Below are 19,313 nucleotides of genomic sequence, written 5' to 3'. Positions count from 1 at the left end.
TGAGAGAGATAAGAAGGCTTTTAATTTAAAAAAACTGTAGCTTTTACTAAAAGGTAGGTGAAGAAAATAACAAGGGAAAATTTCCATTCGGTATCCAAGCACAAACTGTTTTCCTGTCATTTTTATTCTCTGCTTACTCGCATTATGATCTCTCCATACCTTGCCTCTTCACTGTTCCAATGAAGTGCAACAGAATATTTTGATTAAGCATCTTACAGTATTACAGATTCAATACTAATTTCATATCATATCCACTTTCATGAGCAATTGTTGGTAATGATTCTGCGATTGCCATTTACACCTTTTCTTTCCCCACAGGATGTGGACATCGCTGTTCAGGCCAGCACTTGTTTCTCATCCCTAATTGTGCTTGAGGTGGTGATGATTTGCATTCTTGAACCCCTGTATTGTGTGTGATTTAGGCACATCGCCAGTATTGTTATGAAGGAAGTTTCAGAATTTTGACACATTAACAATGAAAGAATGCCAACATTGTTCCAAGTCAGGAAGTTTGGAAAAAAAACTTAGAAGTGGTAGTGTTTGAATGTATGTGGTAGCTTTGTCCTTGGTGACCTAACCTTTGTTGACTTGTCTCATTAACATCATGTTTGGCCTTGCACCATCATTTCAAGGATGTGGGCTTCACTGACTGGGCTAGCATTTATTGTCCATTCCTATTTACCCTTGAAAAGGTGATGGTGTGCTATTTCATGAATCTTTGCAGTTCATTTGGTGTAGGTAGTCTCACAATACAGTTAGAGAGGGAGTTCCAGGATTTTGCCCCACTGAGCATGAAGGTCCATCAATAAAGTTCCAAGTCACGAAGATGTATGACTTTGAGGGGAACTTGCGAGGGGTGATGTACCTGCAGCCCTTGCCCACCTAAATAGTACAGGTTATAGGTTTGGAAGGAGCCATAGAGACATTCAACATGGAAATTGGCTCTTCGGCTCAACCCTTCTATGCCAACTAGACTTCCTAAATAGAACTAGTCCCATTTTTCTGCTTTTGGCCCATCTGTCTCTAAATCTTTCCTATCCATGTACAAGCAAATGTATTTTACATGTTATAATTGTACTGCCTCTGCCACTTCATCTGGCAGCTGTACCTCAAAATGGCACTGGACTATGGCAACAAAACACTTTTCATTATATCTTCAACATATATGTGACAATAAATAAATTATTCATTCAAGTTGCCAACTGTTCTTGTCCCAGGTAGCACTATGAATTAACATAATAAGGACTGTGGTTGGGATATTCCATTAGCGAGTCTCCCGTTTGAAACCTATGCTATCAAATGCTAGATCTCACAAATATTGCAAAAGGTGGGAAAAAGAAAGGTCAGGTTTCTCCAATAGATGGAATGAAAAGAGGTAGAAATAAGAGGATCTCTCCAGTGGAGACCTGTTACCAATACTTATTATCCACTCTCAGAACTTGCTACACTGGAATGTGCCATGCTACTAACGAATAATTATTGGTAATGCTAGTAGAGGTTAGTTTCTGTCATTTATTCAATTATGGGTCTGGGAAAATACAAATGATCTTTTCAGAATTTTGACTTAAACACGTCTTTACTGTGTAATAACAACTCATGATAATGTGTTTTGCAAATGCTAACTTCCGAATTTCCAAGAAAATTGCCAATTGCCAAGTTTCTTCTCTTCCTTTCAGAAATAATGCTACTTCCTTGTTGGAACTGGTTCCATTATTGATCATTGTTGTCTATTGTTTGTTTCAGGTACCATTATTCATACATTTCCTGAAACACCGAGGAGACATTACAACTAAGCTGATATTTGCCCTCACTAGATAGCTGCACACACATGCCACACCCATGTAGACCCATATGCACCATTCTAAACAGCAATCAGCAGATGGAACACTGATTGAATTGAACCTTCTGAACTATTAAGCAACTGTGATCCTTATACCACTGTCGGGATTGGTTGTTGAACTGGAGACCTCCTGCTGTACAAGGTTAACCAAACTCATTAAGGCCATGGAAGTGCTCATAATTCAACTCTCAAGAAGTGAATGGCTGAGTGAAGAGAAATTAATATTTTCCCAACTACATTGCACATTTCAATAAGGATCTTAAATTGCTCTGCTTAAAGGTTTTCCATTAACAAAAATAAATAATTGCCCACATTAGGTAATGTTAATAGGAGATACAAAGCATGTATATCTATCTACCCCAATTCCATAGCTAGATTATATAACTTGCTGTAATTATATCTTATCATTCTTACAGTATTCATAGCATTCATGCTGTAAATTGATCAGACTCACTTTGTAACGTGACTGATTGAAAGATTTGAAAATGGACTCTGTTTATAAGTGAGGTTAAATTGTCCAGGTCCAGGTCAACTATTCCTTTAATGATATTAGCTCTGGTAGAAAATAAGATGGCAAGTAAGATAGTTATTATAGAAATATGTCACTTTCACTGAACTTTTGTTACTCAATAATTAGTTGTCAGCTAGGTTGCCTTCTGTTACACTGTTACTCAATTACTCTTAAGTACAAAAGCTGTTACCACCATCTCAATGTAAATAATATCAATATCCTTGCAGACAGCAGGCATATTTGGAATGTCACTGTGGCTAAGTGCTGATCTTGGCATTGTTAATAAACTTTGTAAAGCTTGTGGTGTCCTCTTGTGGTGCAGTTTGATACTGCAATGTTAAAATGTTACATTTTTTTTTCACTGACCTAATAAAGTTTTAACTCTCAAAGTTGTAACCTTCAAAGCAGTGAACTGTCATTTCCAGCTTGAATTATGTTATGGAGGCAAATCTATCATTTTTCCCACAAAAAATATGAATTGGAATTAGAATGAAAGAACACTGAAAAACGACAAGGTCAATCAAACCCTGTTCTGGCATTCAACAAGATCATGGCTGCCTGCTGCTTAACACCATTTACCTGCCTTTGCTCCATTTCCTTTGATACACTCAAATAATAAACAATCTGTCTTGAACATTTCAACTGAGCCAGAATCTTCAGGTTATTTTTCAAAACTTTAGAAGTTAATGAATCAGAATAAAATGGTTCTTGATTACATTCCTAAAGACTTATTTTTAATAACCTTTCATTCCAGATTTTTGAACAAAGAAAATAGTTTTATTGTACCTAGCAGGGCATAGTACAGATGTAGCATAACTTCTACTTCCTTGGTCTTCAACTTCTCTAGATATAAAAGGCAATGTTCCATAAGACCTTTTGATCTCATTTTAGACATTCATGCACCTGGACACCAATGTAATTCAAATTCCTATTTCTCACCATTTAGAAAGAATGCTGGACTATCTTTTTTTTAAGATTTGTAGTGATGACCTCTACTTGTCACAGTTTCTCTCGTTCACTTATCACCACCCCTTTGTGATCTTAAGCATCCACCTACACAGTATCTTTGTGCCAAGAAAATTTGGATGATGGACTTCTTCATTTCACCTTAATAATATTAATTAATATTAGAACAGTTGAGGCCCCAAGGCAAATCCTTGTGGATCCACACTTGTCACATCCTGCCGACTGGATTATCCACTCACTATCCTTACTCTCAGTCTCCAACCACTGAGCTTATTTATTTAACAGGTCAATTATTTGCTTTCTTTTCCATGGATTCAACTTTAGCTAATCTTCTCTTAAGTAGGGTTTATTCAGCAGCTTTTTGCAAGTCCATATAAATGCCATCCATAGATTGTTAATACTTTGGAAGCTTCTTCAAAAATATAATCAGATTCCTGAGTTTTGCAGCCCAAAACTGAATGTTATAATCAAGTTACAGTTTGACAAGGTCATGTAAAACTACATTATCGCTTCTTCAGTTTTATCGAACAGTCCCATAGAAATAAAATCCAACATTCCTTTAGTTGATGCAATGATAGTTTCCAATGCAGATCATCTAATCGGGCAGGAGGTGCGTTCAGCATCGAATTAGTGAAATGAGCATGGCCAACAGGCAGGAACTGACTCCTGTGCCCATTCCTCAAAGGCAGATGGGACCTGACACTTAGCTTGCCACTGTGTTACAAAAATGAGGTAGAAGATCTGCAAGGCAGCTGCTTCACAGCACAAACAAGTGGGTAAACGCCCAGCAAAACATGACTTGGTAGCTGTCACATTACACCTGAGGGATGTAGACCAGGTTATTCATGTTGGCTGCTGTACTGTTTCCAAATTGTATTCTGACCCTTCCCAGCCTATTAGGCTTAAGTGACAGTTATTTAGAGGCTAGTCCCTTCCTTCCTTTTGAAGTTATAGCAGCATACGTTTACTAATCCTAACACTTTGACAATTGAAAATCAAGTATCTGGTTTCTCAGTGATCACATCTTTGGTCTCTCAGATATCATGTGTCCATTTTACTTACATAAAGAGGCAATGATTCCAACTTAATTCAGCTTTATGAATTAAAATCAACACCATTCCCTTATTTTCCCTTGTTCCTACTTGAAAATATATTCGAAGGAATTAAAAACTGCTACCTGCTGTAGATGAGCATTACCAGCAGCTGTGAGAGTCAAGGGAGAACAGTGAGTGTGTGTTGGAGAGTAATGAACTGAAAAGTAATATCAGTGTGAATCTTGGAACATTAAAGTACAGGAGGCCATTTGGTTCTTTAGGTCAGTATTGGCTTTTGTTGAGCAGCATTCCTGCTAGTTCCACTCTACAACTCCCACTGCCTGTCCCAGTACTTATTTTTCTCCAAGTATTATCTAACTGCCTCTTGAAAGCAAGAGATAAATCGGTTTCCACCACTTTGACCATATTCCAACCACTAATGTTGCCTCTAGGTGTTTTACCAGTTACCACAAGTCTGTCTTCTAGCTATTAACATGTCAAATTTTGGAAATAATCTCTCTTAATTTACTTAACCCTTGGTGATTTACAACACCTCTTTTTATTTTCTGCATTAGTGTACCATGAAACTACCAACCCTAATCGATGAAATTATTCTTTAATTTTTCCAAAGCCTTTATACCTGTCCTAAACCTGGTACCCAGAATTGGATATAGCACTCCATCTGCTGCAACACTGTTGTTTCAACTAGATGTAGTATAAGCGTCCTGCTTTTGTGCTCTATGTCTCTACTTATAAAGGATAAGGTCCTTCATTCTAAATGAACTATTTTGTTAACTCGTCCTACTAAATTCAAATATGCGGTTGTATACACCTCAAGGCCTCTCTTTTATTGCACACCCTTTAAAACTATTTACCAAGAGATCTCTCTTTCTTCATTCTCTCAACCAAAAAGCATCACTTCATTTTTCATTGAATTTCAGGCTGTTTTCTTTCAAGCTATACACTGTTAATTACACTTCCAATTTTCATGTCATCTGCAAATTTTGAAATTGTACCTTGCACTCAAAACCCAAATTATAATATCTTTCAAAACTACATTCGCGTTCTGAACCTCAAGGAACTCCACTGTATGTCTTTATTCCGTATGAAAAATAACCATTCCTCACAATTTGATTTTCGATATTTAAACAAATTTTGTATGCATGATTCCACTTTGCCTTTTATCCCAAGGACATCAGTTTTATTAAAAAGGTTGATATTTGGTGCATCATTAATTGAGTTTTAAATGTCACTACACAATATGAACTACATCACTTTCAGTAAACCTCTGTTAACTCATCAGAAATCTGTATCAAGTAAAACAGGACTTCCCTCAACAAATGTGTACTAGCTCTCCTTGTAATTCAGCTCATGCTCACTTTTAGACAATTACTGACTGGGGACAAGGGTAGGCATTTCCTTTGTCTGCCTAACAGCTGTTCTCCCTTATTCCAGGCTCCATCTTCACCACTCTCCCATCCCATCTTCAGTATATCTATCAACCTTTCTCTAGCTACAATCAGTCCTGAAGAAGGGCCCCTGGACCCGAAACATTAACCATACTTGCTCTAGACATACATTGAATTGATTTCAAATTTTTTCAACCTTAGACAAATGATATTTCAACTACACCACTATTATGAAATACTTTGGGGACAGGAAGCTTGGATTAAGAACAACTAACAATAATTCAACTTATTAAAAGCCATCTTGGCAAACGAAAACCTAATCACCTTGATCTAAGATTGATGCGTTCACACTAAGCACCTGAGCTGTATGTGATCTGAGAGTTGTGACAGTCTAACCCATGAAAAGAAGAACAGTCACTTGACCCAAAACATTAATACTGATTTCTCTCCACAGATGCTGCCAGAGTTGCTTTGCTTATCCAGCAATTTCTATTTTTGTATAAGAAAGAATAAATTTACTTTGCTGTTGTTACTTTCATATTTTTGGGACACTCAAAACTGTTTCATTGCCACTGAAGTTTCAAATGGTAACCACTATTGTCATGTGAAAAAATACAGCAGCCAATTTCTACTTTGTACTCATAAGTTTTATTTCATTTATGGATTCTGTCTAGACCTGAGACTTTGGATTCCTTTCCCAAATGGCGAACTTAATCTGATTGTATTGAAATAGATGCAAATTTATGGGGACTATTCAAATATAAATTAGACCTGGCTTTTAGAGCGTCATTCCACCGTTCCAAATTCCCCACAAAGAAAAAAATGTGGTTACTCTAGCAATCACAGTAAAAGGTCAAAAGATGCTATAATGGCACTGAAATCTAACCTACGGGCAGAATTTGTTTCTGCATTCTCTATTACAGAACAGATTGTTCACTTACGTGAGGATAAATGGATTACTGAAACAAAATTGTGGCAATGATCCTTCTTGCAACCTCAGTGATGGAGATGGAACGGATGATGCAGTACTGATAAACATTAGCTTACACAGCTGAGTGACAAAACATTATGATTTATCGCTGCCTAAACAGTATGGGCCTCCCTCACGGGCTTGTTTTTTTTTGTTCATCTCTGATCAAAATCATCATATCCCTAACAACAAGTTTCTCACATGGCTTTGTCAAAATTGATCTTTAGTTGATGGTTGAACGTGCAAACTGTGCCATGTATCTCTGTAAGTATAAATTTTAATAAGTGAATAAAGATTGGTTTCCATTATTCAGTCCTTCCCCTAACTTATTATCCAAGTTTTGAAACTCCATTCTCTAATTTTCACTCTTCTCCTGAAGACAGGGAGATTCATTAGAGTTTCCACATCTATTTGATGGCAATCATTTTTACCTCATGTGATCTGATTGAAACCTTCTTATCCAATTTGAGATGAATTTTTTAATCACATATATAGCAAACTTTGTTTTACCTGGCAGCTTATGAACCAGCACTCTCAATAAACTGGAAAAAAATATATACCTGAAATATCAGAAATTTACTGTATTATCTTATTCTCCATGATGTCAGAGTACTGTAGTTAGTTGAGAGTGCAAGTCAGAAGACTCTCTGCTGGTAAGTTTTATTTAAGATAATGTATTATAATTTAAATGATTTACACTGTAAATAAAGTATAACAGGAATGCGTATACCCACTGCATTAGGTTGCTGTTACTTAAGGTGTGTGTTTTCATATAGATTAATGTGAACCTCAATTATCTGGAATATTTGATCAACCTGGTCCCATAGGTGCAGTTAATAAAATGTTTGCTGTATATGCCACTTTCCAAGACCACCAATTCCAAAACAAGCATGGAATACTGCCTAATTCTGTTCTTGTCACAGCTCAACAGCGGAAAGATCATCCAAAACAAAAAGCAAGATACTGTAGATATTGGAAATCAAAAATAAGCAAAAGTGTTGGAGAAACCTATCTGTAGAGAGAGAAAGAGTCAACATTTTGAATTCCGTCTGAATCCCCTCCCCACTATTGCGAAGAAACATCAACCATTTCTCTCACAAAAGATCCTACTGAATTCTTGTCTTTGCTTTTGCTATTTCTGGACTGCACTGCTCTCATGAACTCCTTGTTGGCCTCTTACATTCTATCTTCCACATGTTTGAGATCATCCAGAAAGTTAACATTTTCAGTATGGTGACTCTTCCTGTTCTGAGGAAGAGCCAACCAACCCGAAACCCTAACTCTGATTTCTTTTCACAGATGCTGCCAGACCTGCTGAGTTTTTCCAATAACTACTGTTTTTGTATGTTGTAATGTATCCTAACACGAAGTAAAATTGTTCACTCATCAAACTCGTACTAGTGACCATTATCAGCTCTTGGCTAATAAATAACTTGATTTTAAAATTAACATTCGTCTTTTCCCAAATAACTCACCCCTCCCTATCTTTGTAATTGCCTCCGATCCCATAACCCTCTGGAATATTTGATTTATTTTAATTCAGGCCCCTTAAACAACCAGGATTTGAGTCACTTCATTATTTGAGGCCTTCAGCTGCCTGATCATGAAGCTTAGGACTTCCATCCTTAAATCTCTCCACCTCTTAACTTCACTTTCGTAAAGCCTATTTATGTTGCCATCCAGACTAATAGTGTTGCAATTCCATTAGAGTTAGTTAAAGTTTAAAATGATATTTGAATTTCCAATGACTGAGATAATTAATAAGATAGCCAACAAACACCTATTAAACTATATACAAAAAGGTTCCAAATCTTAAGTCTTTTCTGTAACAAACAAATGAAAATAAACATTGCCCAAACATTTTTTCTAGGCATCTTCAACTCCAGGCCATAAAAAAAGCTTCTGAAGTTTTAACATTTTAAAACTGACTAAAAATTCTCCATCATGATTATACTTTACTGTCCCTTATGTGGATCTTTCACTTTCCTGGAACCAGTCCAGAGCACCTCTCTGCTCCCAACAGCTTCCTTACTTATCCTTTTCACAGTCATATAACTTCAATTTTCGTGGTGAGGGTTGAACTGCAGAATCCTCCTTCAAACCTAAACAAAAAAAGATTTCCAGGCTCATTTAAAGCCTCAATGTGTCTGTCTCTCTCTTTCTCTGTCTTGGTGCTTGTGTCATACTTTTATAATGGTCCTGTGAAACACCAATGGGACATTTTATTGTAAGTCTAGTCACTAAATGCAATATGGCACTGATATAATTTCATAGGGACTTCCTTGACCAGAGACTTCTCCTTATGTTTCTTTGGACAGGATCTGTAAAAGGCATTAAATTATTCAATTCAAAATCTTTAAAGCTGCAGTAAATCTCAGAAATCATCAACAGGCAAACTCAAGGAGAAGTAACTTTAATATTGCTGAGAAAAAGAGACATGCTTTTGAAGTTTCTTTTTTACTTGCATTTATCAAGACATGCGCAAGAATATCAATTTCAATGGGAGCAACAATTTATACCACATAAGAAAAGGGTATTGATTTTCTGGCAAGTAAACTCTGATTGATCAAAGTTAAAAATCGCACAATACCAGGTTATAGTCCAACATATTTATTAGGAAGCACTAGCTTTCAGAGCGCTGCTCCTTCATCAGGTAGCTCACCTAACCTGATGAAGGAGCAGTGCTCTGAAAGCTAGTGCTTCCTAATAAACCTGTTGGACTATAACCTGGTCTTGTGTGACTTTTAACTTTGTCCACCCCAGACAAACACTGGTTCCTTCACATCTGATTGATCAAGAAAATGTCATGTTAAATGATCTAAAGGAAGAGTTAACCACCAAAAACAAAAGGCAGGAATTGACTCTATTTAGTCAAGACTTTGTCATTGGAAATGCACTTGCAAACATTATTCTCGCGCCTCTGTTTAAACTTGAAAACAAAAATGCAATGCCTGAGCATATCCTTTTCATTGCAAAGGGCAAGATGAATATGTGCAGCTTCTAGCAAACATAAACAATCCAGATTGAGCCCAATTTATAATCATAAATCGATTGTTAGTGCAATTCTGAGCACATTCAATATTGTTCATTAATGTTGACCAATTGTGGAATCTCAACTAATGTTGGATACAATATTCCATGTTTTGTCAGAAGCAACTAATCAACAATGGTCAGTGCTCTGCTTTTTGCAAACAACCAAAGTAATTGCAACCCCCCCCCCCCCCCCCCCCCCCCCCCCCCCCCCCCCCCCCCCCCCCCAATTCTCAGCAATACCCAATACTACCTAGTAACCTGAAGAAACTTTGGTATGCATCAATAAAGGTATGCAACATCTGCATTACTGCTATAGATAACTCAGTACAGGTCAGGAAGCCTACCCAAAAACTTTCTGCAAAGTGTTGGTTTAGCGTCATATTGACTAGTTATGCTAGCTTCAAAGAGGCAATGTCAAAAAATGTGGTACTGGAAAAGCACAACTGGTCAGGCAGTATCTTAGGAGGAGGAAATTCAAGGTTCTGAGCATAAACTCGCATTCCTGATGAAGAGCTTATGCTCGAAACGTCGATTGTCCTGATCCTCGGATGCTGCCTGACCAGCTGTGCTTTTCCAGCACCACACTTCTTGACTCTAATTTCCAGTATTGGCAGTCCTCCTTTTCCTCAAAGAGACAATAGTTCCTTGTGCTCCTTCTGTACCTAAACATAGATAAACATGTCTGTATTGATTCAGATGAAAAAATTATATGACTTATAGTGCTGACGATACAATAATTTATTTTTATATCAAGCACTAGAGAGCACATAATTTAACTGCAATGTTAGTTAAAGTTCTTGTGGAAAATTCAGTGCTAAGTTCAAGCACTATTTATTTTCTGTCTGTTAAACAATTTATGATGCTGATAAGATTGTTGGGGGTGGGGGCGTAAGGACAAAAATACTTAACAAAATGTAAAAAAAATCCTGTCTTCACAAATGATACATCTATCAAATAATTGAGCTTCATTCTATTTTTCCCATGTCTAGCAAATCTGTCTTTAGTATTCTCAACGTGTTCCTTGTTGTGCTTTCCCATCATTCTGCTGTCCTCATTCATCATTTTCATCCATCTGCTCTTCCTTCTCTCCTCACTTCTGTCTTGAGCTGCTATAAACGCACAATGTTCAATGTTTCAAACATTCTACATGCTGCATTTCTTAGCACATCCAATGCATGCAGTGGCAGCATTACATTTAAACCAAAAAAATGACTACTCAAACAGGAGGATTTTTCAGTACTCATCAATATAAAATGCAATCTACAGAAGAAACACTCGTTTAAAAAAAAATCAAATATCCTCGATGATAAGAGCAAATTAATACATACAAGAGCATGACAAATAAAAAGTTGTTATCCTTTGATGACAATCTTTGAGATGAGAATGACTTGAACTATTTTAGCACCCAACGTTCCAGTACGATATTTAGGGGATGAAAGGAGGGACATTAGGAAAGGGGGAGACAAAAACTAAACTGCAGACAGAAGAACCAAATAATTTATTAAAATATTATTTCTGTCTGACATGTTACAAAATAATTCAAATACACCAACTAACAAACATCCAATCTTTCACTTTTTATTGGTCTGATACACTTAACTACAGTTATACAATAAGTGTAGTAACATTTATGGTGTCACACCAACCTGATTATGAAGATTTATATGCACTTGACAAGACTTTCTTTTTAACCTTTCACATTAATATCATTAGCTAATTAATGCACAACAAACCAATAACTGGTAAATGTCCACCAATTATCCTAAGAGGATCTGCCATTAACAATAATAATGCTGTTAATATGGATTAGATTTACAGTTACCAAACAAATGATAGTAATCATACCAAATATTAGCCATTGCTTTGGGTGCAGTTTCCCATAAGACTAGATTCCTGAAACTGTAGGGTTAATTGATTGTCTCGCTGAAGTTTGCAGAAGATATTGTTACAGAAGCAGGCTAGAATGTGGTCTATAATGTTAATTGCCCAGGAAGAAACTGAAGTATTGTAGACTGTTATAGTCTGAAGCATGCATAAATAATATTATTCAATAATGACAATGTTAAACAATAGTCCACCTCTTACATCTCTTCCCTTAATATAGACTGCCTAATTTACATTAACACTTCGCATTTCACTCAGGATTATCCCCTTCCATTCTGACTGAGCTTCAGATTTGAATTAACACCCAAACCTTGCTCATGATAAACCAAGTCTGTTTCTCTGTTCCTTATTCACTGACATTAAACCTTGTAAATGGGGAGCCTAATGTCAGGCCTACAACAGAGAATTTTGGTTATCCTGCTTTTGACCCACGTCGGGACAAGTCAGGAAAATAATTAATATAATTTTTGGATTGCAATGGTGTCTCATTTAATGAACACTGTCTTTAACAATGCAGACTTCCTTCAGTATTACAATATCAGCATTGCTAATTTGTTAACACTGTAGGGTAGCAAAAAAGTGCTATGAACTGAATGACACTGACAAAGCGCATTGATAGAAAGTAGGTTGTGGTCATCTGGCCCACAAAGCCTGATCTGCCATTCAATGTGATTATATTAATCCTGTATCTCAACTGCAAACTCCACTGCCTTCCTATTCCACTTGACAACTTTAGTCATGAGATATTTATTGATATGTTTCTTAAATATATTCAGTGACTTGGCCTCCACAACCTTCTGTGGTGGTGTTCCACAGGTTTACCATCTTTGAGGGAAAAGATTTCTCCTCATCTCAGTCCAAAGCAGCCTTCCATATATCCTGAGTTTGCGAAGTAAATGGAGTAGTGTTCTGTTGCAAAGGAATATCTACATTAATGAAGGCAAAGTAGATTATACAAACATAATTACTTTGATTGAAGTCATCCTCATTTGGACTTATTGATTAAGTTGGCCCACTTGCATCCTATCCACATAATGCATAACTTAATGAATCTTATGATCAGAATTTTAAACCATTCGTACACAGCTTTAGTCATTGAATCCACTGAAGTTTCAAATGATAATCATGGATGAATTAGGGAGACATAAATGTTAGTAGCAACCAGAAAATGAGGAAAGTAATTTTCATGATTCATACTTGGTTTATTCTTTGTTTGAAATCTGAAAGTATGGAGAAAAGAAATAGGTGTCTCTCTCCAGCTGTACATTGCAAGGTGACAGAGGAGATATTTGTCAGTGCACGACATGCTTTTGCAATCAACTAAGCTGTTGTTACAACACAACAAGTTAAACTCACCAATTTGCGCTGACACCATTTGCAGATCCCACACATGGCAACCATTGCAGCAAGACAAATTACCACAGCTGCCGACACAAGAGCCACATCCAGGGTGAACGAATCTGTCAGAAAACAAGGAAGATGAACACATTAGTCCAAAAGTCGAGAAACTAACAACAACAAAACAATTGAGCACAAGGAATCAATATATAATGCATCATCATTAAGTTAATGCAAGATTTCCTTTAAGTTAACCTTTTGCCTGGAGGACACAATCAATTAACCAATATATCACACATCGTCATGTTCTGCACATTTTGTGTTTAGGTTTATTACTAATAAACTACTTTATTACTAGTTTATTACTCATCTAAAAATTTAATTTTTAGATTAAAACTTAAATTATCATTTGCTGTCATCTAAATTTACAATCACATCTGACAATATTTAGCGAGTTTTGAGAATATTTGTAAACATACATAGCATTAGCAATGATAAGGACATTTGCACTTGATCTTTCATATTGAATCATTATAGGGCAAGGCTGTAACTTGTCAAGTACATACTCAGAATATTATCAGTTGGATTGAGACTTATTTTCAGTTTATAAACAAAACTCAGAAAGCTTGTTGGGAATCAGCAATTAACGTTAGAAGTGCAGATTAAGATGCATCTGTATCCTATTTGATGTCAAGCTGAGCTTCCAAACCCAAAACCAATTCAACTTACTTCAGTAAAAGAAAAATACCACAGATTCTAGAACTCTGAAACAAACTCAGAATGCCAGAGAAACTCAGAAGGTCTGGCAGCATCTATGGAGAAAGAAAGAGATTAAACATTTTAAGTCCAGTACGACACTTCTTCACAACTCTTCTGAAGAAGTGTTATATTGGATTCAAAACATTAACTTTGCTTGTCTCTCTTCAGCATTCTCTGTCTGTTTTGGCTTACTTCAATCACAACAGTTTCACTCGTCCTTCAGCTCATGTAATGTTGAAATTCTTAATATGTCTTTGCCAACTTCAGACTCAACACTTCCAATATTTATTTGACCACCTTTACATTCCCTAAGCTTTGTCAATTTCAATTGATTAAAAATGACGTTAGCTGTATCGCAGCCAATGATAAGACTAGCTCACTAATTTATTCCTGTTCTCATAGACCAGAACTGGCTTTTAACCATCCTGTGCTTAAATTTAAATCTCTCATTTTGGCATCAAAATTTCTTTGATGTTCTGTATTATTACAACCATGTGACTTCCTTTTGCCTCACACCATCAGTTGTCTTTCTAGATCTCTGATTTGGACATATATATTGCATGCTCCTAATTGTCACTGGTCAATTTCATTAATTTCCCAATTAACATGATTGAGTGTGTGCAACATGGCAAGGATTGCAGCTGTTCAAAAGAGATAATCAGTAAATCATTGACCTTGTCCATGCTTTTGTCCACATCTTAGAATGAATTCAAACACCTGTCCACTCACTGTGAGAATTCCTGAAAGAATTTCAGGCAGGATGGTATGCAACCTGTCAATCCTGAACCACAGGATCAGCCCTCAAAGCCAAGTCAACTTCACCAAATTTGTATTTAGGTTTGTCAACTGGTGGTTTTTGCTGTTTCGGTTATCTAGGAGTGGATGTTTGACAGGGAAATTCCTAGCAAAATTTCTCATTAAAAATAAACCCAAAATCAGAATGCTAACATCTGTTAGTATTAGGAGTTTGAGATATACATAATTTCACCAAAAAACAATGGATTATTAGCCCTTATTTCAAGGGGGATCGAGTATAAGGGTAGAGAAGCATTACGGCAGCTCTACAAGGTATTAATGAGACTGCATTTGAAATACTGTCAGCTCTTTTGGTACTCTTATTTAAGGAAAGATATTTTGTTTTATTGAAGGTGGTTCAGAAAAAGCTCATTAGGGTGAACCTGGTATGGAGGGATGGTCTTTTGAGAAAAAGCTAAACAATTTAGGATTCTACTCAATGGAATTGAGAAAAATCAGAGGTAATCTCCTTGAAACATACAGTCTCAGAACAAACGGGTGTCAATTTAAGACTGACATGAGGAGAAATTTCTTCTCTCAGACAATTATTTTTGGAATATCTTACCACAGAGGTCTATAGAGGCAGAGTCATTGCGTATATTTAAGGCTGAGACAGATAGATTTTTGATCAGAAGGGGGCACAAGGATTACATGGAGTTAGCAGGAAAGGGGACATGAGGAATGTTGGATCAGCTATGATCCTATTGAATGTAGATAAGCAGGGAGCTGGAAGAACACAGCAAGCCAGGTAGTACCAGGTGGTGGAGAAGTCAATGTGTAAGGTGGCAGAACAGCTTCGGGGGTCAAATAGCCGATTGTTGTTCCTATTTCTTATGGTCATATAGTTTGTTGTGAATATCTAGTTCTTATTTCTTATATTTTAGAACATAATACTTGAATTCCTAAAACCGAAAGTTAGCATAAATGTAAACATCTGATTGAGAAACTGGCACATGCTCCCTGAAGTAAATGCAAATCAAAAAAGCAGGTTAATTATACTTACAAGATAATGTATATTTATCTCAATGTCAGAGAGAAAAAAAAGTGTAAAACTTAGACCTTTCTTTGAGAGTTTTAATATGAAACTTGGCGGGCTATACTTAATTCAATAAATTATTTATGCAGTTCACAGATAAATGACATTAAACATTAGAAATTCCAGGAACAACTTGTGAAATTCCATTACAGATATAAATTATTGCATGAATCAGAGAACCAAATAATTGTGTTTAAAGTAAAAAGATAATTAGTTTACTGCTCTGTCTGGAACATACCAAGTATGTTATATTGCAATGGAGATTAGCAGCAGGGTAAAAAACAATCCTCTGTTTAAATTATCTGGGAGATTTTCCAATCGGTGGCTGCCTCACAGCGCCAGAGACCACCTCAGGCGATTGACTGTGTGGAGTTTGCACATTCGCCCCATGTCTGCGTGGGTTTCCTTCGGGTGCTCTGGTTTCCTCCCACAGTTCAAAAATGTGCAGGTTAGGTGAATTGGCTATGCTAAATTGCCCGTAGTATTAGGTGAAGGGGTAAATGTAGGAGAATGGGTCTGGGTGGGTTGCGCTTCGGCGGGTCGGTGTGGACTTGTTGGGCTGAAGTAAGTACTGTAAGTAATCTAACCTAATCTAAAACAAGGCAGTTGCAGCCTACTGCTCCGAGTACAGTCATAGAGTCAAAGAGATGTACAGCATGGAAACAGACCCTTCCATCCAACTCATCCATGCTATCCAGATATCCTAAATTAATCTAATCCCATTTGCCAGCACTTGGCCCATATCCCTTGAAACTCTTCCTATTCATATACCCATCCAGATCCCTTTTAAATGCTGGAGTTGTACCAACTTACACCACTTCCTCTGGCAGTTCATTCCATACATTAAATACCCTTTGTGTGAAAAAACTGCCCTTTGGGTCCCTTTTAAATCTTTCCGCTCTCATCCTAAACTTATGCCATCCAGTTCTGGACTCCCCCAACTCAGGGAAAAAACCTTGTCCATTTACCCTATCCATACCACTCATGATTTTATAAACCTCTATAAGGTCACCCCTCAGCCTCTGATGGTCCAGGGAAAACAGTCCCAAGCGTATTCAGTCTCTCTCTCTAGCTCAAACCCTCCAATCCTGGAAACATCCTTGTAAATCTTTTCTGAACCATTCAAATTTCACAACATCCTTCCTATAGAAGGGAGACCGGAATTGCACACAATATTTCAAAAGTGGCCTAACCAATGTCCTGCACAGCGCAACATGACCTCCCAACTCCTATAAACAATGCTCTGACAAATAAAGGAAAGCATACTAAATGCCTTCTTCACCATCCTATCTGCCTGACACTCCATTTTTAAGGAAATATGACTATGTAAACTAATTATCTTTTTACCTGAAACATAATTATTTGGTTCAGTGATTCATGCACTAATTTATATCTGTGATGGAGTTTCACAATTTGTTCCCAGAATTTCTAATGTTTAATGTCATTTAGCTGGGAATTGCAGGACTAATTTATTTAAATACAAGGAGAACTAGCCATTTGGATACATAACTGGCTCGAGGGTAGAAGAAGGTGGTGGTGGAGGGTTGCTTTTCAGACAGGAGGCCTGTAACCAGTGGTGTGCCGTAAGGATCAGTGCTTTTCTGCAGTCCACTGCTTTTCATCATTTATATAAATGATTTGGATGTGAACATAGTAGGTATACTTACTGAGTTTGCAGATGACACCAAAATTAGAGGTGTAGTGGACAGCGAAGAAGGTTACCTGAGAGTACAACAGGAACTTGATCAGATGGGCCAATGGGCTGAGGAGTAGCAGATGGAGTTTAATCTAGATAAATCTGAGGTGCTGCATTTTGGAAAAGCAAATCTTAGCAGGACTTATACACTTAATGGTAAGGTCCTGGGCAATGTTGCTGAACAAAGAGACCTTGGAGTGCAGGTTAATAGTTCCTTGAAAGTGGAGTCATACATAGATAGAATAGTGAAGGTGGCATTGGTATGCTTTCCTTTATTGGTCAGAGCACTGAGTAGAGGAGTTAGGAGGTCATGTTGCGGCTGTACAGGATATTGGGAAGGCCATTTTGGAACATTGCGTGCAATTCTGGTCTCCTTCCTATCAGAACGATGTTGTGAAACTTGAAAGGGTTCAGAAAAGGTTTTGATTAGATTCCATAAAGTGTGAAAACAGGCAATTCGGCCCAACAAGTCCACACCGACCCTCTGAAGAATAACCCACCCAGACCCATTTCCCTCTGACTAATGCACCTATCACGATGGGCAATTTAGCGTGGCCAATTCACCTGACCTGCAAATCTTTGGATGGTGGGAGGAAACCGGAGCACCCAGAGGAAACCCACGTAGACACGGGGAGGATGTACAAACTCCACACAGTCAGTCACCTGAAGCTGGAATCCAACCTGGGTCCCTGGCGCTGAGGCAACAGTGCTAATCACTGAGCCACCGTGCCACCCCATCAGCCTCTTATGCCCTATGCTATTGCACCACAGCGATGGGCAAAGGATATTGCCAGGGTTGGAGGATTTGAACTACAGGGAGAGGCTGAATAGGCTGGGGCTATTTCGCTGTTTTCCCTGGAGCGGTTGGAGGCTGAGGGGTGACCTTGTAGAGGTTTATAAAATCATTAGGGGCAGGGATAGGATAAATAGACAATGTATTTTCCCTGGGCTAGGGGAGTCCAGAACTCGAGGGCAAAGGTTTAGGGCGAGAGGGGAAAGCTATAAATCAGAGGGTGGTACATGGTTGGAATGAGTTGCCAGAGGAAGTGGTGGAGGCCGGTACAATGACAACATTTAAAAGGCATTTGGAAGGGTATATGAATAGGAAGGATTTGGAGGGACATGAGGCCAAGTGCTGGCAAATGGAACTAGATTAGGTTAGGATATCTGGTCGGCATGGACAAGTTGGACCAAAGGGTCTGTTTCTATGCTGTACATCTCTATTAGTCTAAGTATTGCCCACCAAATTCCATATTAAAATATCAAAGAAAAGTCTCTCATTGTCTCAGTAGCGGAGAAAAAAAAAGAAATCATTGTTTGGTAGGACTGCAGATTAGGAGGAGAAAATACTAATTTTATTGCTCACCATGAATACTGTATGGAGGGGATTAATCTCAGTTTGGAGACTTGAAGTTTGTAGACAAACTGCAAAAAGAAAATATAGCTCCTACAGAGGAGAAAGTAGGACAGAAAAAGTTGTTGGAACTTGCAGATAAAACTGCACTTTTTTTTCTGAAGGCATATATCTCCAAGAGTTGGAGGAGAAAACAGAAATACTAACTAGATTGTTTCAAAATTATTTGAATGTGGCAGTTGTAACAGAGAACTAGAAGATTACCAAACAATAACATAATCCTATGCTATACAATTTAATTAATTAGTGTCAGGCAAACTGGATAGAAGTAATGCAACAACATGCAACACAAAATACTTTCTGTAATTAATATTTAAGCAAAATTATTTAGCGACAAATTGTAGTCATGAAGAACCAAGGTTTTGTAGTCCTTTGGAAGCACAAGGACTCGATGGAGCCATTATGATTTTCAAAGTTTTGTTTTAAAAAATAGAGTGCGATACTATTAATGAAGTAATAGCAGAGTTGGTTAATTAAATTTGAATGCTTTCCTATTGATATGTTGCAACTTGAACAGATGCAATTGGCATTTCTTTCTCCCTCTCTTTACTTCTTTCTGGGCAAAGGCTACCAAATTGCTACTAATACTGGTACTCACCCGGTTCTTAGCTGACCATGAAAATCATCA

General features: G+C 37.4%; 1 protein-coding gene across 5 annotated transcripts in view; it reads right to left on the bottom strand.

Moving 5' to 3' along the window:
- Nucleotides 1-19,313, bottom strand: part of LOC122557864 (synaptotagmin-7) — a 688,014-nt gene that overhangs the window by 344,573 nt on the left and 324,128 nt on the right. For all 5 annotated transcript variants that reach the window (XM_043706001.2, XM_043706003.2, XM_087996613.1 and 2 more), the window contains exon 2: nt 13,004-13,107. In XM_043706001.2, the coding sequence (XP_043561936.1) occupies nt 13,004-13,107 (104 nt within the window). The remainder of the gene's footprint in view (nt 1-13,003; nt 13,108-19,313) is intronic.

This window comes from Chiloscyllium plagiosum, unplaced genomic scaffold, assembly GCF_037043375.1.
Source record: "Chiloscyllium plagiosum isolate Xiang-an unplaced genomic scaffold, Cpla_swu_hap1 HiC_scaffold_18, whole genome shotgun sequence".
NCBI lineage: Eukaryota > Metazoa > Chordata > Chondrichthyes > Orectolobiformes > Hemiscylliidae > Chiloscyllium > Chiloscyllium plagiosum.
This window is presented reverse-complemented; position numbering and strand designations above follow the sequence as displayed.